The sequence below is a fragment of the Mirounga leonina genome, unplaced genomic scaffold (assembly GCF_011800145.1).
Source record: "Mirounga leonina isolate KUSES-001 unplaced genomic scaffold, KU_Mleo_1.0 Mir_99, whole genome shotgun sequence".
Taxonomy (NCBI): domain Eukaryota; kingdom Metazoa; phylum Chordata; class Mammalia; order Carnivora; family Phocidae; genus Mirounga; species Mirounga leonina.
The window spans coordinates 6,774,753-6,802,517 of NW_023270971.1; the positions used below are offsets into that span (position 1 = coordinate 6,774,753).

A 27,765-nucleotide genomic window follows, 5' to 3' on the forward strand; every position below is an offset into this window, starting at 1 on the left:
TCCTTTCAACAGTGTCTTTTGAAGAGCAAAAGTTCTAATTTTGATGAAGTCTACTTTAGTGATTTGTTCTTTAATGGATTGTGCTTTGGGTGTTGTATTTAAGAAATCTTTGCTTAACCCAAGGTCACAAAATTTTTCTCCTATGATTTCTTCTAAAAATTTTATAGTTTTAGGTTTTATATTTAGGCCTAAGATCCATAGGTCTATTTTGAGTTGATTAATAAATATAAAGTATGGATCTTTTTTTTTTTTTTTTTGCATATTGATATCCAATTTTTGTAGCTCCATTTCTTGAAAAGTCAATCCTTTCCCCACTACTTTGCCTCTGCGTCTTTGTCAAAAATCAGTTGCCCACATATGGGTAGAATTTATTCCGGGCTCTATTCTGGTCTATTCATCTACTTGTCTATCTTGGCACCAACACCATGCAGTTTTGGTTATTATAGCTTTGTTATAATTCTTGAAATCAGTGTTAGCCCTCGATTTTTGTTCTTCTTTTTCAAAGATATCTTGGCCATTCTAGGTCCTTTACATTTTCATATGAATTTTAGAATCAGCTAGTCAGCTTATTAAAAAAAAAAAAGCCTGCTGATTTTGGTGAGAATTGATACCTTAACCACAAAGAGTCTTCTGAGTCATGAACAAGGTATATCTCTCCATTTATTTAGGCATCAATTTCTTTTAGCAATATATTATTGTCTTTATAAAGATTATATATGATAGTCTTTAACAGGTGTTTCGTATCTTTCATCAGATTTATCCCCCATTATTGCATATTTTTGATGCAATTATAAGTGCAATTTCTGATTGTTCTCAGCTAGTACAGAGAAATACAATTGGATTTTGTATATTGACCTTGTGTCCTGAAGCATTGTAAACCAATTAGTAGTAGCTTTTTTGTAGATTCCATTGGGTTTTCTACATTGGTATCATGCCATCTTCATAAAGACAGTTCTTTCTTCCTTTCTGATCTGGATGCCATTTATTTCTTTTTCTTGCCTAATTTAATTGTCTAGATATCTGACACAGTATCAGATAGAAATGCTCTGATTTGCTTCTGATCTTTCTTACAGGAAAAGCATTCAATTTTTTCCATCAAGTATGACATTAGCTATATGTATTCATAGATGCTTTTTACCAGTTGTGAAATTTCCCTTCTATTCCTAGTTGCTGAGAGTTTTATATGAGGAGTAGATGTTGGATTTTGCCAAATGCTTTTCTGTGTCTATTGAGATGATTATTTATTTCTTTTTTTAGTTTGTTAATAATGGTGAATTACACTGATTTCAAATATTAAACCAACCCTGTATTCCTAGGATAAATCCCATTCTGCAATGATGTATTACCCTTTTAATATATTGTTGAATTGCTAAAATTTTGTTTACAATTTTTACATGTATATCCATGAAAGATTTTGATCTGTAGCTTTATTTTCTCATACTGTCTTTGTCTAGTTTTGGTTCACGTTTTTAATAAACCAGCTTTTTCCTACTGATCAATCACAAATGTATTTACCTATCAATAGATGCATTTTTGCAGTGTGTGGGGGCATCACACCATTTTATTTTGGATGAGTCATAATTTAACCTAATGTTGGATGTTTCCAACTTTTTAATATTATAAAAAATACAAGCTCTCCTTTTGCATAAACTTCTGCAAACACAAAATATTCTTAGGATAAATTCCCAGGATTAGTGGGTCAGAGGGCCACTAAGTATCCCTCAGAAAAGCCATTACAATGTATACTCCCAACTGCAGAGTACAAGATTGTCTGTTTTTCAAAACCCTTCCCAAAACTCAGTATAATTTTTTTAAGTAGGTCAGTAGTCCTTGCACATGATGAAATCCTCTCTCACACAAATCGCACAGCCTCTTCAGCCTAAATAGCTCTAAGTGGCCTTGAGATATGAGAGAAAAAAGAGAGAGAAAGAGGTAATGTCCTTCTAGGTAGGGAAGTCACCATAATAACAGATTGCTAAGAAATATGTTTGTATCCCTTACCCTACTTCTGGTAGGCCCATATCTCCAGGGCAATACTGTGGCTTGCTAGATGGCAAACACTTTGATTTTCTCACATGTGGTTAAAGGATAAATTAATTTCTTGGTTTAATATTTGAAATCAGTGTAATTCACTTTCAGAATGTTAGATCTAGATGAATCCTTAACAAACCAATTCTTCCAGTCCCTCATTTCATAGATGGGAAAACTGAGACAGAGAGAGGGAAGAACTTGCCCAAGATCCCATAGGAAATTAGTGGCAGAGCCAAATGGTTGGATAAAATTACTGCTAAGTTCTCTTTTTGTTCTTTCTGTGACTCTTCCACTTAGAAGAATATTCGAATAGAAAACCTCACTTGCCCAACATATACTTCTCTAAATCCTATGCTTTAAGAGAAGCAACTGTAGAATAGAGAAAAAAATTGCTTTTACATTTACATTTATGCTTGGTCTGTTTCCAGAGATATCATGGGCAAATGGCATCCCTTTTCCCAGTAAATGAGGCTGATGGTACAAATAGTTGAATGTGGTTTTGGTTCATAGGTACAAAAGACCTCCGAAGAAATCCAAAACCAAAAAAGGCATAGTCTGAGAGGTATGAGTACTGACTTGTGTCATGTACATTTCTCTTGGAAAGATAAAGAAGCCGCTAATTAATATAGAGATGTTGGGGTTTGATGAATGTATATAACATCCACAATGGCAGTCAAGTTGGGGATGGGAGGAAGGGAGAACTATTAGAATAAAAATAGATAATTATGCATAGACACCTGTGGAGTTGGCTATGGAATGGTTGATGGGTTGGATCAACTCATAGAGGGCTTGGTATGTTCCAAATACACACCCCAAAAGGCCCAGGATACTGATCATGATGTCCTTTGCAACAGTGACATAGCTCATGTCTTCAGCATAAAAGGTGATGAGCTCCAGGAGGGGTGGGATGATGAGGGCCAGGGCACTGCTGCTCACGGAGCCCACAAAGGAGATGACCAGGTCCAGGCGGGGGATGAGGATGGCTGAGACACCTGCAGAGAGAGAAGAAATTTAGAATCACTGATTGTTTCTGCAGCAAGGAAGTTCAGAAACCAACCACTTCCTTGTGGCCTTATAATCCCACAGATGCCAGACCATTTTGGAAATGTGGGAAAGAGTCCCAATGCAGATGTGAGCAGTAGGTCAGGCACTGTGGTTCTGGATTCCGCTCTCTGTTTTAAAGGCCAATATAGATGCTCTCCTTTTATGTCTTATCTATTGGGTTTTTCTCATATAATGGTTATTAGAAAGGCTCCTCTACCACCTATCTATTATCACCTTCTCATTAAAGAGATGGGAGAATCTAGAGCTCTAGAGGGAATGGGATGTGGCCAAGGTCACACATTCTCTGAGGTGAGAATCCATTGAAATGCCTGTCTAAGGCTCTTTCAACTCTACTATGCTGCCTCCCTTATATATGAAAGACCTTGTACATCATAGGTGCTCTTACTCAGACACTGAATCCACTGTGAATCTGTACTACTCTACAAGATACAGCCACCATCGAGAAGCAAGAATGAATAAAAAATGAGAGATGGTTTTTTTGTCAGAATCTCAACTATGTGTTTTGCTACTCCTAGAACGATCCTGGTAATTAAAAAGAACATAAACATGAAGACAGCAATAGGCTGCTCCCTCCCCGTTTCTTCTAAACACCATTTTCTTAAGTCTCCATCTTTTATACAGATGATGAACATACATTATGAATTGTCCAGGGGAGTCCAATTTCAATAATGTATGAATGAATAACTATACCACTTATGTGATTTCACTTTGCACAACGGTATGATTTTCCTATGAACAAATTAGGGAAAAACTGTCCTGGAAAGCACTCATACTAGCTTGCTGGATTTGAAGAAAACCTCACCTCTTTCTGAAATTGCTGCAGCACATCTAATCAGAGAATGAGAGAGACTCATCAACTCTCGCAGTTGAGAATTTGTCACCCCTCTGATGGGATGGTCCTGTCCACAGCTTTCCCTTCTCAGATATTTAATAAATTGCTTACTGGACAAGGCACAGAGAATCTGTCTATTCTCCAGGAGACCTCACACTGACAGGGCAGAGAAAATATTTTAAAGGAAAACTATAATGCAAGTTAGACTGGAGGAGTTCTCTAGAAAGATCCTATCTGGTGATGCCAACCCATTGCTCACAGACCTTCCATGGCTCCCCATTTCCAGATCTCCTAAGCACAATGTCTCTGACAACTTGGGCCCTGCCAGGTCCTCTGGCCTCATGTCTTATCCCTCCCCACTGCTTTTAGTTCTCCAAAGAGGCCATACGTAAGTACTTGCCTCTGATCTGTGCACAGCCTGCTTCCTACATGTGGTACATTTTTCATTCCTCCATCTACCTTCTACTTATCTCTTAGGTCATTTTAAAAAATATTTATTTATTTATTTGGGAGAGAGAGAAAGAAAGAGAGAAAGAGCACAAGCAGGCAGAGGGGCAGAGGGAGAGAGAAAAACAGACTCATTGCTGAGCAGGGAGCCTGACTCAGGGCTCCATCCCAGAACCCTGGGATCATGACCTGAACTGAAGGCAGATGCTCAAACAACTGAGCCACTCAGGCGCCCTTATCTCTTAGGTCTTAACTGAAATATCATTCCACTGAAGAGGACTCCCTGATCTGGCCTCAGCTAAAGTATAGGACCTTCTAATGTGCTCTCAGAGCATCCTCTTCTTATCTGAACCATCATATGGTACATCATTAGGTACCATCTTAACGTTCATCACAATGTGTTGTAATTATTTCCTTGCATATATTTCTTACTCAACATGTCTTCTTTATTATTCATTATTGTATCCCCAGTGCCTAGCCCAATGCCAGGCATACAGTAGGTGCTCAACAAATGACTGTTGAATGAATGAAGGATAATGGAATTGACAGCTGAAAAAAGGAGGAGGAAGTGGTCATCCGGCATATAACAGAAACAGGGCCTCTCATTAGATGGTCAGCTCTGTCTAGCACTGCCTTCCCTGACCTCAAGTGGCCTGAACTACTCAGTTTTTCTCTTCAACTTAGACCCTTCCTATTAGGAATGATCTCAAAACAATAGAGCTACAGGTCCCTAATGTCTTGGTACAGACCGGAAACTCTGTAATACCTTAAACCAGCAGGTGTGTTGTTTCTGCTTCTAGAAATCCATTTATGTGAAGCATAACATCTGATAGCATATTCTTCTGCTGAAAGGCTCCAACAATTACGCACTTTCTCCAGACCTTGAACTGAAACTGCATTTCCTCAACTTTAAACTCCTGGAATCTTTAAGACTAAATTTTCTCTCTCTCTTGCACAATATACCACAGGTGTTTGAGGACAGATAGAGAAGTTGCCTTTGCTTCTCCAGGCAAAACGTCCCTAGTTCTTTCCCTCTTTCCTCATGAGTCACCTTTTCTGATGTTCTTTCTCTGGACATGCTTCAGAGAAAAAAGTCCCCAGCCCTGTTCATGTTTCCCAAACATCTACAACAGTGCCTAATGTAGAATGAACGAGTGAATCAGTGAATGAAGGAAGCATTAAGGAAGGAAGATGGCAAGAGGAGAGGAGAAAAGATTGCATCCAAAAAATGATCGCCAAGGCTTTAACAAATCAGCCCCTTGTTTTCTCCTACAGTTTAAGGCCACTTTATGATAAGGGACTCGATCTTAATTTATAATAGGAAGGAATATGGCACACGATGGAAAACAGGCTTAGGTGCTCTACAGCCTGTGCTCAATTCCCAGCTCTGACACTTAGCAGCTGTATGATTTGAGCGTGTTACCTAAACTCTCTGGACCGTCGTTCCTCCAGTTGGTAATATTACGTCGCTAGGCTGTCATGAGTATAAGGCAATGCCAGTAGGGCACCTGGCGCCCAGGAGGAACGTAGGAATATGGCTGAATGAATGGTACTTCTTCCTCCCATAAACCAGCCAATGGATACTTTCCATGTGTAAGCCCATTTTTCAGGTGGAAAGTTGAGGTTCAGGGAGGTGAAGTATCTTGCCCAAGGTCACAAAGAAGGTAAGTGGCTGAGCCAATGATAGCGGGGTAGATGCCCATGTGACTAGCAGCCACAGCTTTGGGCGACGAGTGCCCTTTTATCCTACTCACAAGTCAGACAGACCAAGGCTGTGCGGACAGACAGGTCTATAAACAGTGTCCAGCTCTCTGACCCCTGGGAGATGACGAAGGGGATGATGATCTCGGCTGGGACGTGGAACTGGAGGGCATAGGTGAAGAAGATGCCGATGGAGTACATCAGCTTGACCGACTGGTACAGCCTGCAGACAGACGGATAGGATGTGAAATTTGACGTGGCTCCTGGGCAGGGCCAGTCAGGATTCATCATTGCTCAGAAGTTGGTCCCTACCCCTGAGGTACAGCACTTGCTCAGGCCTGACCTGCCATCAGGGCCACCTGGGACACTCATTAAAAGTGCACATTCCTGGAGATTCTGATTCAGTAGGTCTGTGGCTCAGGCATCTGTGCCTTTTATTCTTTTACTTTCTAAAAAGTTCTATCTGTATAGAGTAAAATTCCTGGTTCAAAAGTCATACAGTGAAAAGCTTTCCTCTGACCCTTGATTCCCATTCTTCTTTCCATAGGCAGCTGCTCTAAGAATTTTCCTGTAGCCCTTTCAGAAATAACCAGTGTATATAAAGGCTTATACCAAATGTAGGTATACTACACACACACTGTAGCATCCTGTACACACTGCTGAGCTCCGTTTCTGTTCATTAAATACTTCTTGGACATTGTTTCTTATCTGTGCACATAGATTTGGCTCCTCTGTTTAATAGATGCTTGGTATTCCAATTGCATAGATACACTATAATTTTTTTGACCAGTCCCCAATTAATGGATATTTAGATTATTCCCAGTCTTTTGCTAGTAAACGATGCTACAAAATATATCCATTACACAGATATCTATGCACATTTAGCATACAACCTGAGAGGTAAAAATGCTGGCTAAAAGTATATGTGATTTAAACTTTGGTTAGCTACTGACATATTTCCCCTTTGTTGTCCGAGCATATTGGAATGCTTGCTTCCCCACATCCTTATCAAAACACAATGTGTGAAAATGTGTTGGTCTCTGTCATTCTGTTTTTTTCTGGCATTTCTGTTATTATGAGGGAAACAAAGTATTTTTTCAAATATATAAAATGCCATTTAAAAAATCTGCCTGTGAACTGTGTGCTCATGCCCATTTCTTCCTTGGGTTGTTGGTCTTTTTCTTACTGGGAAGGGGTATTTGTCTAAGGCTCCTCTGGGGAATCTGGTGGCCAGCCAAGTTCAGAGCAGATGTGCAGTTCTCATGGTACCTGATGCCCACGTTTTCCAGCTGAGGCTCCCATAAGAAAAGTGCCCTGCCCAAGGTAGCTAATGGCAGCCTGAATGGCCCGGAATAGGAAGAGCATATTAGAATGATATCTTACTTGCATAAAGTAAGTTATGACTTCAAAGAAATTCCACATTATTACCCCACCTAGTCATTACCACAACACAATGAGGTGGGTGGGGCTGGTGGTATTTTTCTCATTTTATAGCTGTGGCCTTGTGGGAAATGCATACCCTACCACTCTACTCACCTCTGAAAGAATAAGGCTGTGGGGAGACCTAACAATGACAATAGCTAATACTCAATGACTACTTACTATGTGCCAGGCACTTTTCTTTTCTTTTTTTAAGTGGGCTCCACACCCAGCATGGAGCCCAACGTGGGTCTTCAACTCATGACCCTGAGATCAAGACCTGAGTAGAGAGTGGGATGCTTAACCAACTGAGCCACCCAGGCGCCCCTGTCCCAGACACTTTTCAAAGCACTATATATATATTAAAGCAGTTAATCCTCACAATCACCGCCCCCCCGCCCCCAGACAATGCAACAGCCATTTATTTACGATGTTCATTAATACTTCCTGTTCTTCCAGGCAATGGTAGATTTTCACTTCCTTGCCCTTTGGAGTGGGATGTGGCCATGGGACTTGCTTTGACCAATGGATTGCAAGCAGAGGAGATGTATGTCACTTCCCAGCAAACCTTTAGCAGCTTCATGGTGAAGGGCATGATTCACTGCACTCTCTGCCATGGCAACATTTGAGGGAGCGGCTGTCATCATTCTGTGTCCTTGAGTGGGGATGGTGCGGAGTCGAGCCCCGGCCACCCCATAACGGGCATGTAGCATGAGCACAGAATTAAGCGTTTGTGTGTGTTCAGCCATTGAGATTTTGGAGTTGTTTATTACTGGAGCATAACCAAGCCTATATACATAGGCATTAGTATTATCCCCATTCTACTGACGATGGAAATGAGGTCTGCAAGATTAGGCTGCTTGTCCAAGGTCACGTAAGAACCAGGATGCAAATGCCTTTAGCTAGCTTGAGAACCTGTGCTCTTCAACACTTGGCTCTACTGATTGCTTAGTCGCAGTGCACTCCGTATACTACCAGCATAATGACAAAAGCTAATACTCGATGAGCGCTGCGAACCGGCCCCGAAAACATTAGCTGGATGAAGGAGGGGACGAGCAAGTGAATGAATGATCAAATGTAAGAATTTCAAACTAAATTCCAACTGGGGCATAACAGTGGCAGCCTAGGTCCATTTCTGGAACTGGGGCCTAAGGAGTGGTCCATCTGCAGGACTCGCGATCATTATTCTGGTGTTATACTTTTTGTTGTTGCTGTTTGTGTTTCCCAAACACTCCCAGATCATTCTGTTTTAGGGTCTCTGAACCATAGAGTCAGACAGGTTCAGTGTCAAGTTCCAGCTCCTCACAAACAAGGTGAGCTGAGAAAGCTCCACAGAGCTTCTCCAAATAGCAACTTCCTCATCTAGTGAATGGACTTGATAATAATCATGCTGACTCATAGGGCTATTGTGAGAGCTTAACCAGGTAATGCACAATGCCTGGATTATCAAACCTACCTGTTATCATCATAACAATATTGGCAGTTAATATATGGTGCTAGTGACAACCCAAGGGAATGCCACATTCTGTTGCTCAGGCTCAGATCCCGTGACTCTACTCCCCTCGTCACCCCAGGCAGGCAGGGACGTACCAGCAATTGGGCAAGTTGAGGGTGATGCTGGCCTGGGTGTTGGACCCAAACTTCATGTAGCCCAGTGTTCCCAGGCAGATGTAGAGGATGATGACAAGGGACATCCCCAAGTACAGAACAAAAGAAAACTGTTGTGGATGCTTCATCTGATTTTTGAGAGGCAGAACCTAAAGGTGAAGGAGGTTGAGAAAGACGAGGTAGTCAGAAGTGTGGCTCCTCATGAAGAAGCAGGCTTCCCCCTCAGGCACAGACGTCCTTCTCAGGGTGGCCCAGGGTCAGGAAGGGCCACACTCCTTTTTATTTTCTTCCACTCTCTTTTGCCAGGGGTGCCCTACTCCGGCTGGACTAATGAGTACATTCGCACTCAGTCTTCAAGGCTTAGTGTGGTGCATGGAGCAGTTGGTGCCCAGGACGAGTCCTGATTTTCCTTTCCACCAGGAGAAGATCATATCCTGCACTTTTCATAAATACTTTAAGACATCTGGAACAACTGGCTTCCCCGGAGGGCACCAGAGACCATTCACGCAAATCCCACATCCATCTTACCATACCAACGCCTTCAAATGTGAAGATGGCTGTACCAAAGAACAGCAAGAAGGTCTTCCAGCTTGCCATCAAGGGGAGGCTGCTGGGATCTGGAATCTCCTGAAAGGAAGTAGAAGAAGGGCATTGGTTTTGCCATGGTATAGGAGTCATCCTCAAACTTTTCCTGGTAGAAAGCTGGGCCACACCTGCCATCATGGGTGTCATGAGCACCTGTGATATAGCTAGAGCTAAATCAGCCTTCTTATCTTTAAAAAAGTTCTTGGGGCGCCTGGGTGGCTCAGGTTAAGCATCCAATTCTTTTTTTTTTTTTTTCGAGATTTTATATATTTATTTGACAGAGAGAGAGAGCATGACCATGGGGAGCAGCAGTGGGAGAGGGAGAAGTAGGTTCCCCGCCCAACAGGGAGCCCGATGTGGGGCTGGATCCCAGGACCCCAGGATCATGACCTGAGCTGAAGGCAGATGCCCAACCAGCTGAGCCACCCAGGTGCCCAAGCATCCAACTCTTGATTTCGACTCAGGCCATGAACTCAGGGTCCTGCAATCGAACCCCACATTGGGCTCCATGCTCAGTGGGGTGTCTGTTTGAGACTCTCTCCCTCGTCCTCTGCCCCTCCCCCATTTGTGCTTTCTCTCTCTCTCTCTCAAATAAATAAATCTTTAAAAAAATAAAAAAAAAAGTTCTTTCTTTTTATTGTGGTAAATTACACATAGCATAAAATTTACCATTTTAAACATTTTTAAGTGTACAATTCAGTGGCTTTGAGTACATTCTCACTCATGTACAACCCTCACCACCACCCATCTCCAGAACTTTTTCATCCTCCCAAATTAAAACTTTGTATTCATGAAATAATAACTCTTTATTATCCCACTCCTGGTCACTCCTATTTTACACTGTTTCTATGAATTTGTCAACTCTAGGTACCTCATATAAGTGGAATCATATAATCCCTGTCCTTTTGTGACTGGCTTATTTCGCTGAGCACAATGTCTTTAAAGGTTCATTCATGTTGCCACATAGATCAGAAGTTCATTCCTTCTTAAGGAATGCATTGCATGTATTTAGCACATTTTGATTTACCTCATCTTTACATGTGGGCAAAGTGGGACCCAGGGAGGAGAAGGGAGTTGCTTAAGGCTACTCTGCAAGGTGGTGGCCCAGCCCGGATGAGAATTGAGGTCTCCTGTCTTCCCATTCTCCAACGCCTCTTTTTCATCACTTCTACTACAGCATGCAGAGAGAATGGTTATTTTAATAGACTCCTGTGGTGGGCAGAATAATGGCTCTTTCCCAAAGATGTCCATGTCCTAGTCCCTGGAACCTGTGAATATGTTATGTTACATGGCAAGGGAGAATTAAGTTTTCAGACTGAATTCAGGTTGCTAATCAGCTGACCTTAAAAGAGGGAGACTATCATGGGTCATCTGGGTGGGTCCAATGTAGGAACAAGGGTCTTTAAAAGTGGAAGAGGGGATCAGAAGAGAGAACTAGAGAGATGGTGGTGTGGGAAAGACTCAGCCTTGCATTGTTGACTTCGGAGATGGAAGGTGGCCATAAGCCAAGACATGTGGGCAGTAGAAGAAGCTGGAGCAGGCAAGAAAACAGATTCTTCACGTAAGCTTCCAGAAAGAAACCCAGCCCTGCTGATACCTTGATTTTATCCCAGTGAGACCTCCAGGACTGTAAGATAAATTTGTGTTGCTTTAAAAGGCTAGATTTGTGATAATTTGTTACAGTAGCAACAGGAAACTAATAAAGCCCCAAAGACTTTCAGATTCAAAGAAATTAAGCTATAATGGTAGAATTTCAGGGCCTGTGATAATAACAAAGCATGGGCTTGGGAGGCAAACTGGTGGGAATTAGTGTAAAAATTACTTTCTGTTTATCAGTTTCCTTGTCTATAAGCTGAGTACTTACAAAATATAAAACATATAAAATAGTATCACTGGAAAGATTCAGTGAGTTAATATATGTTAAGAACTTGACACCAAGTAAATAAAAATTCTTTATCATACATGTATCCCTTGTCAACCTTTTGTCGGTTATTAGTTGAGGTTTATCCTCCCGAATGAATGTGACCCCCGTGAGAGCAGATATGCCACCAGTTTCACCTACCACCGAATCTCAGTGCCTTACACCATGCCTGGATCACAGAAGGTATTCAATAACTAATTGTCAAATGACTCACTGTTATCCAGAGTGACGATGATGATGATGATGTCGACTAGCTCTTATAGCTTGTGGGGCTGAAGCATTCACAGATGTCACTTTAGCAGGGGCTGCTCAGAGCAGGTGACCTTCCTCACCTTCACCTGCCCATAATGATACTAACCTTCCCCAGGTGTCTCAGAACCCCTTCTGCCGTCAGTTTCAGGCACAGACCTGTATGATATACTCAAAGATCAGAGCCATGCTTCCCAGGGTGGTGACGTTGGCCAGCGTTGAGAAGATGGACAGCATCCTGAGGTTCTGGATAAACACCAGTAGGACCAGGAAGGGCAGGATTGTCAGCATGTAAAAGCGGATGTTCAGGATGGGGGTCAGTACCAGGATCTTCCTGGGTTGGCAGTTGTTGGAGGTCATGTGGGCTTCTTCCACCATCTGATGTAGACATAATGAGGGGCAGTGTAGTTAGAGTTGTCAGATTAAATACAAAAGGCCCAGTTAAGTTTCTTTTTCTGATAATTATCAAGTGACTTTTTAGAAAAGTATGTCTCAAATATTCCATAGGACATACACATAGTAAAAAAATACATATATTTGCTGTGTATCTGAAATTCCAATTTAACTGGGTGTTGTATGTATTTTTTTTTTTTTTTTTTTGCCAAATCTGGTAACCCCAACTGTGGTGCCCAAGACTGTGACAATAAGAAACCCTTAGAATCTTAAAATCTCCTTTTGTCATCTAACCCAACCTCTTCTCTGTCAAATGGTTTCCTTTCATATACTCAGAGAATGGAAGTTGATTACACAAGAATATCTTCTCTAACTTTAGATAGCCCTAAAAGTTAGAAAGCTCTGAATACTGAGCAAAATCTATCTGCTTGAATATTTCATCTACAACACTTGCCATAGTTCTAGCTGTTTGAATGCACAAAACCAATTATGCTCCCTCTATTCCATGAAGCCAAGAAAGAATGCTATGATTGATTCATAATGCCTCTTGGGAATGCAATGAGGGCAAGATTGCAGCTTGTTTGTCTCATATGTAGTTAGTCATCTTCTATGTGACAACCCTGAGATACCTAAAGTGAATCTCACCAACACTTTTCAGGTTAAAAATTCGCAATTATTTCTGATTGGACAGGATTGCAAGCCTCTCTTTCCATCCTGGCTACACTCCTCAGATGTTGCTTTGGCTTCTCAATAATCCTCTTTTTTAACAAGTGATTTCCAGGACTGAGAGAACTCCTAAGTAGTCTGATCAGGAATGACAAATGAAACCATCTCCTCCCAGATCTGAACACTATACTTTTGCTAATGCAGCCCTAGCAGTGGGATGTCTGTTTTTCTCCCACTCTGCCCAGAAGAATCCTCTTCACCTGTTGTAAGTTGTCTGCCATAAACATAAAATAAACGCTGCAGAATCCCAGTTGGGTGGTGATTAATAAGAAGTTGACCGTGTACCTGAACAGGAAAAGAAGAGACAGAGGGAGAAAACAAATTACCTTTTTAAAATGTATTTATTTTTATTTTTTGAAATGATTATTTCTGTTATTATTTTTAATACTTTGCTACATTTTTTTATTTTGAAAAATTTCAAGCCCACAGAAATAGTTGGTATAATTAACATCCATATGTCCTTTAACTAAATATGCCAATTGTTAACTTTTGGCCCTAAGTGCATTATATAAATATGTATGTGTATATGAATGTATGTATTCATCTACACACACATGCATTCTTTTTCAGAACCACTTGAAAGTCAATTGCAGATTTCATAATACTTCAGCCTTAACTCCCTCAGCATATCCCTCTTGAGACTATGATATCCAGAATAGCAACTTCAATGTCCTCAAATATATAGTCCATATTTTAAATAACCCAATTGTCTCAAATATATCTTTCATACTGTTATTTATTTTTTGGATTCACGATCTAATCAAGGTTTATATATTGCGTGTGGCTATGTCCCTAGTCTTTATCCACGTAGACCAGCCCTGTGAACACCTGCATTCTTTGGTTTTCCATGATATTGGCTTTTGGGGAAGAATTCAGGCCAATTGTCTTGTAGAATATCCCACACTGTGGACTTGGATGATTGCTTCCTCATGCTTAGATTCAGGTAAGTATATTTGGCAAGCATACCACACAGGTGATATTTGGTACTTTTTCCATCACATTGGGAGGCCCATGGTGTCCCCTGGCCCCACTGTGATTATGACTGTCAGATGACTCCATTGCAAGTGCACATTTCCCTTGTTAAAATCTGGAAGTAAAGCTTTGAGATGTATGAATATTCTGCTTCTCTCCAACCGAGGGTTTTAACATTCATTGGTGATCCTTGTCTGAATCGGTTATTTCATCAGTGACAGGGTGATGGTTTTCTCATTCTATCTGGCATTTTTTTCTAAATTTATCAGTTGGCATTTAAGAAGGATATATTCTTCCTCTTTTTTGGTATTGCAAAAAAACCCCTCACATTGATTTTTAAAATTTAGTATATTATACTCTATTATTGTCATTATTCTTTTGAATTCTTCAATTGTCCCAAATTTGGAGATGCATTTGTTGTTTAAGGGAACAAAAATATGTTCCTCTACTTAGATCAGTTTAGACGAGATTGAGTGCATTCAGGGTAGTATGGCCTTAGATCAGTGGTTTTCAAAGTTGGTTTGCAGTACCACTTGCATTAAGATTACCTGAGGTTTATGCAAGAAATACAGATTCCTGAAGTCAGCCTATCAAATCAGAAGCTTGGTATCATGTGAGACCAGAATAGAGATGGTTTCTCTATTATGGAAATTTTCAAACATATACAAAAGCAATGACAACAATCCATGACTCCTCATCTGCCAATTGCAGCTTCAACAATTATTAACTTTTTGCCAGTCCTCTTCTATCTATCCCTTTACCCCTACCACACATATGCTTATTTGTTGGAGTATTTGTAGCAAACTAGAGAATTTAAGGCACTTCATCTGTAAATAATTCCATACGCAACTCTAATGGATAAGGACTTACTATATATATATAATATATCCAACATGCCATTATCATCCCTTGCAAAATTAGTAATAATTTCTTTATATCATTTAATAATAGTCCATATTCAGATTTCTCTAATTGTCTTAAAAATATCTATTTTACTGCTAGTTTCTAAATAAGTCTATACACTGCATTTTGTTATTTCTATTACATCTCTTAAGTTTTTAAAACGGCTACATTCCCCTTGCTCTGCTTTCTTTTTTTTCCCTTGCAACTTTTAACTTTTTAGGGGGTGTTGAAGATACCAGATAATTTACCCTATAGTATGTCCCACTTCCTAGATTTGGTTGATGACTTCTTCATAATGGCAGTTAATGTGTTTCTCTATCCCCCGTCTTTCCTCTAAACTGATATTAGATCTAGCAGCTTCACTAATTGAGGTTCTCTATTTATCTTTCTGGCAAGGATATTTCTGGGGTGATACTCTGTACTCCCTACTGTATCCCATTATAAGACACATCGTGTCTGGCTATCCCATGTCTAGACATGAGATGCTATGATTAATACCTGGGGTCAGGTGGTGTCAGTGTTGTCTTCCTTTATAAAGTTTCCCAATGACCTTTCACCTAGAAGCTTGAGCATCCATTGATGATTGTTGCCTACATCAAGCTCCCAGGTATCCCTTAGCACACTAAAAATAACAAATCATTGTTTAAAATATGTTCGCAACTCTTTTTCAGTTACTGGGCCTCTCAAGAAATGGTACAATGTAATGGGTGCGAGCTAGATGTTCAGGATTCTAGTTCTTGCTCTGCCACTCAATTCCTGTGTAACACTGGGCAGCTTTATTGTCCTATCTGGGCTTTATATTTCTCCATTGACTAGGCATGGATACGGTGGTCTCTAAGGATGCTTCTTACCCTAAAGTTTTATTCAGGAGTCGTCAGAAACAAACCTTGGTGAGAAAGGATGAGCATTTGTGAGTCATTCATTATTACTGCCCCATGACCTCACCTGTCTGATAATCAGAGTGTCTCCTGATCAAGAGAGCGATGACCTACTGAGAGTCCCAAGAGAGGACCTGCAGAAGGGATCTTGGCAGCCACAATACTGACTCACTACCTCCTGAAGGGCTCTGCTGGGAAAGGCTAAAATGGCAGGTTTGGGTCGAGTTTCTGTGCAACCGCTATCTATAGCTGTTTGTGGACATGTTATTTTTTTCCCTTATGAGCCTTGGTCATCTCATATTTCCAGGACGATAAAGACCCTCCCTGCCTATCTACAAAGTCAAGTAGATGATCAGAGGAGCTAAGACACAGAAAAGCATCTTGTATACCAGGCACTTTTTATCAAGCAAGGGAGCAGCCTGAATGCTCATCATTAAGGGAAGGCTTAAATGAAACTATGGCACATGTCCCCACTGAGGAACATCGTGAGCCTTAACAAATAATCAGGTAAGCCCGGCACCATCCTAAGCTGCCACAAGACACCATGAAGCTGCTGCCAGTCTTGGAGCCTGGATACAAGCCCAAGAAAGCAACATGGTACACCTTGACCATACCCGCCCCCCCGCCCCCGAGATAGCTCCTGTGCTCGGGTGGGCCACAGTTGCTCATATTCACCCCCAGTTGGTGATGCCAAGAGAGGGAAGGTCTTCATTGTTGGGGGGGCAGATCTAAGCAAGAGCTTCTCAGATGTGCACACCACAGGTCCAGGAACACACCAGTGGGATTTAGCCACCCTGGAGGGCCTCTTACCCCATTACAAGCATGCCAGCTCCACTTCCTCTTTTTTTTTTTTTTTTTAAAGATTTTATTTATTTATTTGACAGAGAGAGACACAGTGAGAGAGGGAACACAAGCGGAGGTTGGGGGGGGGGTGGAAGAGGGAGAAGCAGGCTTCCCGCAGAGCAGGGAGCCCGATGCGGGGCTCGATCCCAGGACCCTGGGACCATGACCTGAGCCGAAGGCAGACACTTAACTACTGAGCCACCCAGGTGCCCCTCCATTTCCTCTTATGCACCTCATAGCACCTGGGTATTTGGAGGTGTTGACTAGTCAGGAGACTGAAATTGCCTACAAGTTCTGAATCCTGAAACTAGGACTTTGGACCATGCCAGAGGTGAGCATCCCCCACCACCCCTAAGAACATTCCACACATCATCTGCAGCCATTAGAAACCAGTTGTATGTCTTTGTGGGTGGAGAGAGAGGTGCCCAGCCCATCCAAGGTGAGAAGCTGCATGTGTTTGACACAGACACTCTGACCTGGTCACAGACAGACACTTGGAAAACCTCCATCCCTCTGGCATGGTCATGTGATGGCGTCAGCAGGGGACAAAGCTCTTCATCCACGGAGGCTTGGCAGGGGACAAATTCTATGATAATGTCCATTGCACTGGTAAAAATGACATGAAGTGGCAGAAGCTAAGTCCCACTGGGGCACCTCCCATAGGCTGTGCTGCGCACTCAGCTGAGGTTGTGGGGAAACCCCTGTATATCTTCGGAGGGGTGACTCCCCCCCAGAAGCACTGGATACAATGTACCACTATCACATAGAAAAGCACCATTGGACGGACCTTGCTTAAATTTGAAAATTTTCTACCACCTGGATGTTCCAGTCATTCTGTGTGTCATTCCACAGCCAGTGATATGTACTTCTGAGAAAGAAGATTCAAATTCTGTCACTCTGAACTGTGATACTAAAAAAGGGGCTTCCACTGACAAAGGAGTGACCCAAGGTGGTGATTCACATGAAGAAAGTCAGACTGCCACAGGGCTCTGTTTTGCATTTGGTGGGATGAATACAGAAGGGGAAATCTATAGTGATTGTATTGTGACTGTGGGTTGACTAATAAATCCCATATTTTTATTAAATGACAAAAAAAGTAGGTAGATCTCTATGTCCCAGTGTGGAAAGAAATTAGAGACAAATTGCTAGATGAAAGAGCAAATTTCAAAAAAAAATCTGAATTAGTGTACAAGAAAATGCAAAATGAAATCTGTATTTCTACTCACACACATATATTCATGTACATGCAGAGACATAGTCCAGAAGAATATTTACTAACTAGGTATCAGTGGTTACTTATTGGATGAAGAGTGGGATGGGGATGGAGAGATCAGAGGAGAATCTCTGTACTGTTTGATGGTTTGTAGTAACAACATATTCACTTAACCCTGTGTAACTCGGAACAAAGGAAGATCAGGTGAGGATTATTATTGTTCTTACTACTCACTCCCACCACTACTGCTACAAATTCTATGAGTACTACCTGCCCCACACCGAGTGGGTCCTCAGCCAGGCGTTTGGGCAGGTTTCCAGGCTGTACATCATGGCCTCTCCGTAGTTCACAAAAGTCTTTTGCGATCTAGGGAAAGGGCAAGCAGTGTATAACTTAAAGGATTTTTGTTAAAGGTAGTCTTTACTCTCAAAGTGAGTAATTATTATATATTTGTTTGTTAGCATGGAATGTTCTGGAAATTTTCTAGCAATGGTATTAACAAGATATTTTATAATACACTTTCACAACTTTCAGAAGGACTGCCTTTTTTTCTTTTTTGTAGTTGTCTTCTTGAACACTAATATTTAAGTGAAAAAAGATTTTTAAGGAAACAGTAGCTTTGCATTGACCTAAGTCTACAAACCAGGAAAGAGGGGTCATGAAAGGTGTGAGGTGTGCAAACCAAGTCAGGGGAGGAAGTAGAAGAGGGGGTGTGAGTATGACCAAGCCAGCGATGGTCTTTTCTGGACTTTATTCCCTCCCTCCCACTGCTGAGGGAGTTGGAACATTCGAGAGGCCTGCCTCAGACAAGGTCCCATGCAAACGTGGCACTTAGGCTTCTGCCCAGCACCCCTGTAGGATGTGACACCCAAGTTGCCGTCTGTCTTGTCCTTCTGCCCTAGATGGCCCTTCCTAAGGGCAGGGAAGGCCCTACTGAGGAACCATCTGTGGGCGGTGGGAGCAGCAGTGGGTGGCCGAGGGACGGATCCCTGCTGCTAACTGCATGACTGAGGGGAGTAGCTGGGAGAGGGAAGGAGACCCAGACTTGGGTCTTGGGTTTAAATCCTAACACGCCCTCCCCCCCTCAGATGACTGAGAAACCTTGAGCAAATCTCTTTAGACTCTTGAGCCTCAGTGTTTTTCACATACTGTCTGGGTTTGGTGGGGGAGCCAGTGACCGATGAATGTGGAGATGCCACTGGAAACAGAGCATAATCCTTCTATTTTTATTATTGTTCATTGTGCTTGGCACTCCCATATAAATGAGGTCATGTTGCATAGGAGTGGCAAATTTATTAGTCTGAGGGTTACAAATTCAAAAGCTATGGGGCCAGTCAGGTATCAGTGATATGGGGAGAGGGGCTGGTGTACTACAGAAAGGGGAAGAGTGGAGACCATGGCAAGCCCCTGGTACACATTCTGTTCTAAGAGGGATCGACCGGGATTCGGTTCCCCCTGAGCAATGAAGGAATGAGACCCCAGAGGTGCCAGATTGTCTAACTGGCAAGGAGAAGGTAGAGTTTGATTTTTTCCCTAATGTGAAATCTCCAGGTTTGTAAACATAGGCTAAAACAAAACAAAACAAAAACTGCAAAGCTCTTAGGCCATCAGTCTGTAAACTTAGAAAAAAAAATGAAAAAATGAGTAAAAAAAAAAATCAGCGGGCGCCTGGGTGGCTCAGTTGGTTACGTGTCTGCCTTTGGCTCAGTTCATGATTGCAGGGTCCTGGAATAGAGCCCCGCATCGGGCTCCCTGCTCAGTGGGGAGTCTGCTTCTCCCTCTGCCCCCTCCAACCCTTCATGCTCTCTCTCTCTCAAATAAATAAAATCTTTATTTTTTAATTTACTTTTTAAAAGATTTTATTTATTTATTTGAGAGAGAGTGAGAGAGAGAGTGCACAAGCCGGGGTAGGGTCTGGGACTCCAAGATCATGACCTGAGCCGAAGGCAGTCGCCCAACCAACTGAGCCACCCAGGTGCCCCAGAATAAATAAAATCTTAAAAAAAAAAAATCAGGAAAAGGCTTATCAGGAATGGCTTAGGTATTAGAAACCTACAAGGTGATATAATTGTCCCAGCAGGTGTGAAGGGAGAGAAGATTTGCAGAATGGTTGGAGTGGGTCCCACAGGCCTTTGAATACCAGCTTTGCCACTTCCTAGCTGTGTGACCCTGAGCAAGGCATTTAATTCACCTAGGTGTCAGTTTACTCATGTGTAATATGGGGATAATAATAATGCCTGCCGTAAAAGTTTACTGTAAGGAGTAAATAAAAGGTGGCTTGTAAAGCTCTGGCCATGTACCTTGCACATGTAATTGCGCAAAAAATTTAATTGTTGAATAAGTAAATGCTCTTAAAAGTGTTTTGCGAGCTGGAAAGTGCCCTACAAGTTAGGTGTGACTGATGTATACTCCAAACACACCAGTTTGGGTTTGATAATTTGGCTTTATGAGGAGTTTCAGTTACTATCTCTACTTTGACCTATGAGAAGTCTCTGCATATCTACAAGGACCCCTTTTGGTTTGCATGCCTTGGGAGCAGCTAAGTGTTGCAGATAGAGAGCCACCAGGCAGTTGGCTGTAAGGAATTACTAATCATCCATGAATTGTTGGTTTGTAAATATGAAACTCTCAGCATTGTTTGTCTTCATTGCATTTGTCTTCCCTTTTGGGAATTTTTTTTTCTTTGGGCTGGAGTTTCAAATATGGAAACATTGAGTATTGTATGTATGCTTTATTAATGACTGGAGCCACTGTGAATTATTCATTTCAACTATATGTTTTTTGCTTTTACTAAATTGTCCCAGAGACGGTTTACCTGGGACAAATTACCCTTACAAGGTACGTGTCTTGGAGTTAGGGGGAGGGTGGGTGTGGGGAGATAAGAGGGAAAGAAGGACATCCTAAGTATCTCGCATACTCATGGCAGTTTATAAAGCATGCTTGCACCTTTTATCACTTTTGATCTTTCCAGGTACAGATATTTAGGGTCAGGGGGTGCAGGAACTTGACAAAGTCATTCAGCAGGTTAGCAGAGTTGTGCCGGGACCTAGGAGTTTCCAGTTGCAATTGTATCTCCCTCTCCACCATCTCTATAGAATCTAGAGCAGTAGGTGAGGTGGCTGGAGAAGTGGCTGGTTAATCGGGTCAGTGGCCAAAGGAAACTCAGCACAGATGGGGACTGGCACTGGGGGGAGAGAGAGGCAGGATTCTCACCTCTGACTGAGATGATGGGCGCAGTTCAACAGGATGACCATGCAGTGCACAGTGAGGATCCCAATGGCCAGCAGGCTAATAGGACCCACCTGGAGGGGAAAGAGAGTGGGGACAGTGAGCCATACACTGATCATTCCCATAACTGGCCCTCTCCCAGTCTGGGTGCTAGGGCCCCTCTCATCATAAAGCTGCCTCTGGGATGGAGGTCCTTGCCTGAATGTCCTTGTGTCCCTAGACAGTCTAGTTGGAATGCCCTTCTTCCCACTACCTCCACAGATAGCCCATGTCTTTCCTCATCTGCCTTGGGTTCTGCCTTCTAGATCCCTCTTTCCTTCTTCACACCCCAGCCCTCACCTCCTCCAAGATACTTGAAGACCAAGGTTTCTCTTAGGACTTGGTTCTCTTCCTCTAGCATAGAGTTGCCAACGGGGGCTTTAGTGAAATTTTGGACCAGATGATTCTTTGTTGTGGAGGCCCTCTTGTGCATTGTAGGATGTTTAGCATATGCCTTGGCCTCTATTCAAGGGTCAGCGGCACTCCTTCTCCCCATAAGTTGTGACAGCTGAGAATGCCTCTAGACACTGTAAATGTCTTGGGAGGTGTGTGTGCAAAATTGTCCCCAGTTGAGTATCATTGCTCTAGCATGTCTAATTTGTCATTAACCCTATTATTTTTTAAAGATTGTATATATTTAAGGTGTACAACATGACAATTTGACATACATATACATAGTGAAATGCTTATACTGCAGTCAAACTAATAAAACTATCTTATCCTCACACAGGTTCCATTTTTTTGTGTGATGAGATTAAAAAACAGAACTCTTTATTAATCCTAATCTCTCAGATATCATTAGAGGGGCATAGAGTAAAGAGGGACTCCCTCACCTCCTCTGTGCTGGACACCTGTGCCTTTATAGATGTGACCTGATGTAACATTATCACAAAGTAACAAATGAGAGATCAAGAGCACCACTAGATTTCACTAGAACATAGCCTCCATATAACAGAGACTTCTTTTGATCTTGTTTACTTCTATATCCCCAGGGCCTAAGAATGCACATAGTAGGTGCTCAGTATGTATTTCTCAAATGAGTCATGGTCAGAAGTTCTGGTGGGAGATGGAGGGCAGAGAAATCATCGAATGACTCTTAGGGAGCAAAAATCAGAGGATAACAGAGCTATCTTCAACAGCAAATATCACATGGCTGAGGGCCATGTGGTAATAATACTCTTCAGAGGTTCTAGAACCCTGAGGACTTCAAAGGGGGAGAGTCTCATCTGTGGGTCGGAACTGCTACAGATTACAAGTCACGTCAGAAGAAGCCAGAGTCTTGATATGCCTTCTTTTGACATGCGGGCCACTTATGAGGCCTGGAGAGAAGGAGAAATTAGCATCATCTAAATGGAAGTCATATATTTGGCATGAATTCAATTCAATAGACATGAATTGGGACTTCCTTTGTGTCAGTCTCTACAGCAGGTATTGTGAGGAGGTGTAAAAATACATCAGAGAGTTCCTGCCCTCAGGGCTTTCAGGTAAGTGAGGAAGGTAGGTATTCTAAAAAATTATGTCTCATCTTTGTAAGAATTCTGGGTGCGGTAGATATAAGTTCTAGAAAAACACAAGGGGAAGTTGGCATTAATTTTAGTAGGAAACAGTAAAGTTTCACCAAGGAGGCATATTTCAAAAGACAGAAACAAGGGAGAAGAAAGAGCAGAAGCCAAGAGACAGAGATGGGATGAAGCTGGGTGTCAGGGGACTGGCGAGGCCTTCACTATCCTCCTCTTTCCAGCCACTTTCTCAGTCAACCTCAGGGTTTGAAACAAGAGCCAGCACTCACATGTCTGCAGGGACCAGGCTGCTAAGGTAAATGAGTGAAATGGGCTGGGGACAGTTCTAGGGAGTGGGGAGGACTGTGGCAAAGTGGATTGCGCATCAGTATGTGAGTATGGTGGGTCTTTAAGAACAGTGGTGGGGTGGGGGAATTGGATGAAGGGGGTCAAGAGGTACAAAATTGCAGTTATGGATAAACAGGTACAACATGATGACCAGAGTTAAATACAGCCTGAAAGTTGCGAAGTATATGATAAATTATATATGTGTATATGAAGATACGGATGTTAACCAAACTTATTGTGGTAATCATTTTGCAATATGTGTATACCAAGTCGTTATGTGGTACACCTTAAGCTCATGTATGTCATTCACATCTCAATATAAAGGTGTGGTACAACTTAAAGTACTGTCTGTCATTTATATCTCAATAAAACTGGGGGGGAATAAGAGTAATGGCCTGTCCCCTCTAGAAACACTCCATTTGGCTCCAGGCTGGCTCCACAGGATGGATGCTGAGAGGCACATTTCCTATTGCAGAGGGTACCCCCAAATTGCCCACTGATAAACAGTGCAGAGGCCTTAGGGGCCTACTACCTCTTTCCCTTTTCCCCCCAAATGGGTAAACCTAGTTTCCATTGCACAGGTTCCTCTCACCAATAAGCCGGCATTTTTCATGGCCAGGGGAAGCCCCAGGAGCCCTGTGCCAATGTTGCATTTCAATAAATGGATCAACGTTTGCATGATCCTGTAGGAGGAGAGTAGGGAGACAAGAGGTTATGTTAGTGGATGGGAAAGGTGACCCAAAGCTCAGGTTCCTTCCAGCATCTCCAGCACCCTCTGTTCAGAAGAGGAACAAAGACAGATAAAGTGGACCCTGGAATATCTGATGCAGGGCTGGTGCTAGTTTAGGTGACCCAACAAATATTTAACACTCAATAGGCTCTAATGAAAAGATTCACAATTGCTACCATTCTGGATAACTCCCTAGAAGCAGCTTATGCATTGATTCATCCAGTGATCTCTTTCACAACTTATTCACTCACATAATATTTATTGAGACCTATTAGCTGCTTAGCGTTTAGATGAACAATGAAAAAAACCTGATAGTAATTTTCTCAATTTCTAGAGTAATTATTGATGCCAGGTCATTTGTTAATTTCACTCACTAGAAAAAGCATAACTTCTCCTGACATATGGAGTATTTACTGTAAGTTCACTCTATCCATTTACTCAACCAACATTCCATGAATTATTCCATGCTCTGCATGGGTTACAATTTAATAACAATTGTTACTGTGCATACAGCATGCTTACTACATGCCTGGCTGGGCGCTGGGTACCAGGGTTCTAAACACTCTCCATGCCTGTGCTGGCAGCTTCTGCCCAGGCACTACCCATCCATTGGGAATGAGAAGGTGGGACAGGATCATGAGAAGAGAATCAAGAAGGAACTGAAATGAAAAGCTGAGTGTAAGAGCAATGAACTCAGAGGTAAGGAGCACTGAGTTCTGAGTTCTAGCTCTGCCATTAACCTATGAAGTTTGGTCACTACTTTGGAAAGACCCTTAGCTGCTTACATCTTCTGTTTCTTCATCTGCCAAGAAAGAGAGAGAAAAAGGGAATAATTCTTGCCCTTACTTCCAGGGAAGTGGTAAGAATCACAAGGGGTATTAACATGACGAATCTTGGTATCATGAAGTGCTTCTAAGATGTGACCATCGCCACCATCATCACCATCCTCTTTATCAGCAGCATCACTACCACCTTTGGTCTGAACTTATGGTGCTCACCTGCTAGAAGGGCCCCCTTGAAGGGGAAGCCGAGCTGGGCTGATAGAAAAAAAGGCAAGTAAGGGCTGCTGAAGCAGGTAGAGGTGTCCCCTCCTCTTGGAATAAAAGGCACCTTGAGGAGGCCATTGCAGGTACCTCCTTGTGCAGTCTTAGAACTGTCTAGAGGCAGCCTGCCTCGGTCACAGAGTGAGTCCCTTAGAGACCGTGCTCAGTCTCCACGTCTTTGTCCCATCGGTTAGGGAGTTAGGGCTGTGTCCAATTTTACAATTCAATACTGACCTGGGAAAGGGTTGGGGCTGAAAGAACAGGGTAGGCCCTTGGGACCCCCCTGACTTCTTGCTTCTTCATTAATTTGGTCTATTCACCTGAGGATGGTGGGGGGGGCACCTATTGTCCTTTCACTTCCAAGAGGACATTTTTATGACTTTTATTTCTTGATAACTGTAATTATTGGAAAACATGTCAAAGCAAAAAAACAAAATACTACTTTTTATGTTTTGTCATTTCTTAGTAGCAATTTCTCCAACAGATGTGCTCTTCTCCCCCCTTCCTGCCCTCTGTCCTTCCATTCCTTACTTCTTGCCTTCAGCACCATCTTATCCAAGTTGAATCAGATCTCTTGGCAAAGGTGAGATCAACTTTTGGAGAAACCAGATGCCCTAGCTAACAGCATTATAGATCAGGGCCTTGGAGAGGAAAATACATGTTGGGATTAAAAAAAAAATTTTTTTTAATTTTTCTTTGAGAAATGATACATTGCCATTGTAAAACAAAATACCAAAATTCCACTAATTGGAAATAACCACTGTTAACATTTTGACTAGCATTCCTCTGGGCATTTCTGTTTGTTTTTGAAGGTACACACTTTTAAACATGCAGGACCATTATAGTACTGTATCCTAAATTAATTTTCTTTATGAATAGTATGTCCTACACATTTTCCACAGATTTCCTTCATCACTTGTAATGGCCATATTGCATTCTACTGCATGTGTGTACCATACTTTATTTAAATAATGTCTTATTGTTTCCAAATCATCAATATTATAACCAGTGCTTCAGTAAAATTATCATGCATACCTGTGTTATTATTTCATTAGGAAAAAATTCCTAGAAGTGGTATTTATTGATCAAAGGATATATTTATTTACATCTATACTTAAAAAATACTAAGTAACACACAGTATGAAATTCAAAAAGTAAAATAAAAACAAGAACCAAAAAACCTTATTAGTGAATATAAATCTCTCTCCCTCTCGGTCTCCCAATTTTCTCACCCCCAAGCTCTGTGTGTGTGTGTATGTGTGTACTTTCAAAGGAAGCATATGCCAAGTAAGTATTTGTATGTTTTATATAAATAGGTGTTAGGATTTGACATACATTACAACATCGCCATTTGGAAAGGTACCAGTTTCATTCTTCCTAAAAGGACATGACCGAGGGCATTCCCTGACATCCTTATTGACACTGGCTATTGTCATTTACAATCTCATTATGCCCAAGGCTATTATCTGATCTCATTACTGGATAATAGTCTAATTGGCAATAAAGTTCTAAGAAAAAGTTCCATGTGTCTGAGTTTACAGCAGTAAAAGTAGGGAAATGGGGCTAGCAGGTGTTGTTTCCTGGGTGGGTTTGTAGGAAGGAGGGAGGGAAGGAGAGAGAATGAATAATAGCAGATGCAGAAAGAGAGGAAAGCAGCCTCAAACTGTGGAAGAGCACATGGCCAGCCTATGATAAAAATCGTTCCTAGAACCAAGTTCATGTTGGGATGGCTACTCTGGGTTCTCTGCAAAAACTGGGAGACAAGTGTAATAATACCCAGAGCCACATGAATCAACCTTCTTAGATTTGGCTTTCATTTTTCCTCCATGCATCTCCTGTTCAGTCCGGGGCTAGAGGTGTTAGGAAGAGAGAAGTAGGCTGATGTGGCCCAGGGCTGTGAAGGCAGCGGCGCTTGGCCTCAGGTCGGGAAGGGCAGTGCGGCCACTTACGATAATCCACTGGCTTCCTCAGCAGGATGGATGTTCTCTGAAGCTAAGCTGCCCCTACTCTCCGAGAATGACTTGGACCTGTCGTCCAAGGAGCCGGGCTCACTGTTGAAGTCCTTTCCGAGCAGTGACGTCTTCAACATGGTGGGTAGGTGGTGCCAGCTCAGGGTGAAGGCCTATAACAGCCTTGAACCAGCCTCCCATGAGTTTTTCTCCAGAGAAACTAGGGCTGCAGGCCCAAGATGCTGGTTCCTGTTTCTCGAGGGTGCCTGACCCAGACTGAAGCCCAAATGTGTGAATCAGTGAAGCGCTGGTGGCAGAGGAAGCTGATGTTGACTGTGCCTCACCTGGCTTTTGGAGGACTTAGGAGAGTCTCAGCATGACCCTCAGTGCCCCTCAGAACTGGTCGGCCACAGGCCAAGACTCACCTGGGCTTCCAGTCCCTCCCAGGTCAGCCCTAAGTGCTGTAGGGCACAGGGAACAGTGTGACTGGGAGGAGGAAGTCACCATTGGACTGCAGGTCCTGGTGCCTGGACGTGGGGCCAGGTTCAGTGCTTGTCTATCTCTGAGGAAGAGGCCAGAGCTACCTCACAATGAAGGCTGCTCGGCCAATAAGGTGCTACAGAATCCCAGGATGCAGGTGTGGCCCAACCGAGACTGATCGGCCACCACCTTCCCTGGGTCAAGAGTGGCTTTTAAGCCCAGTTCAGGTGCTACCTGCTCAGAATTCCCACACAGGAAGGGCGTATGTTCTGTACCTACGTGGAAGAGAGTAAAAGTAAACTTTTAAAAAAAATCATTTATTCAACAACTATCTATTGAGCACCTAAGATATACTAGACAGTGTTCTCCCTACTGGGAATACATTAGGGGAGAAACTTACTACAATCTCTACCCTCATGGAACTACATCTAGTGAGGAGACAGACAATAAACAAATATGTCAAGTTATGTTAGTTGGTAGTAAGTACTATAGAGAAAAATAAAGGAATAAAGGGGAATGGGAAGTGCTGGCTTGTGGGGGGGCGCTGCAATCCTAGATGGGGTGGTCAGAGAGAGCCTCACTGAGAAAGTGACATCTGGGTAAAGGGCTGAATGGGATGAGGGAGCATGTCTCGTGTATGTCTTGGGTAAGAAACTTAAAGCA

General features: G+C 42.4%; 1 protein-coding gene and 1 pseudogene across 1 annotated transcript; one reads left to right on the forward strand and one right to left on the reverse strand.

Moving 5' to 3' along the window:
* Window positions 1-2,754: 2,754 nt before the first annotated feature.
* On the reverse strand, window positions 2,755-26,762 carry SLC36A3 (solute carrier family 36 member 3). The gene is made up of 10 exons (XM_034999542.1): window positions 26,623-26,762; window positions 23,493-23,583; window positions 21,000-21,088; window positions 18,057-18,152; window positions 13,178-13,262; window positions 12,018-12,236; window positions 9,632-9,730; window positions 9,086-9,252; window positions 6,130-6,299; window positions 2,755-3,023 (listed from the first exon to the last, which is right to left on the reverse strand). The coding sequence occupies exons 1-10, from the start codon at window positions 26,760-26,762 to the stop codon at window positions 2,755-2,757; spliced, it is 1,425 nt and encodes a 474-aa protein (XP_034855433.1).
* On the forward strand, window positions 13,477-17,741 carry LOC118006826 (annotated as a pseudogene).
* Window positions 26,763-27,765: the final 1,003 nt, after the last annotated feature.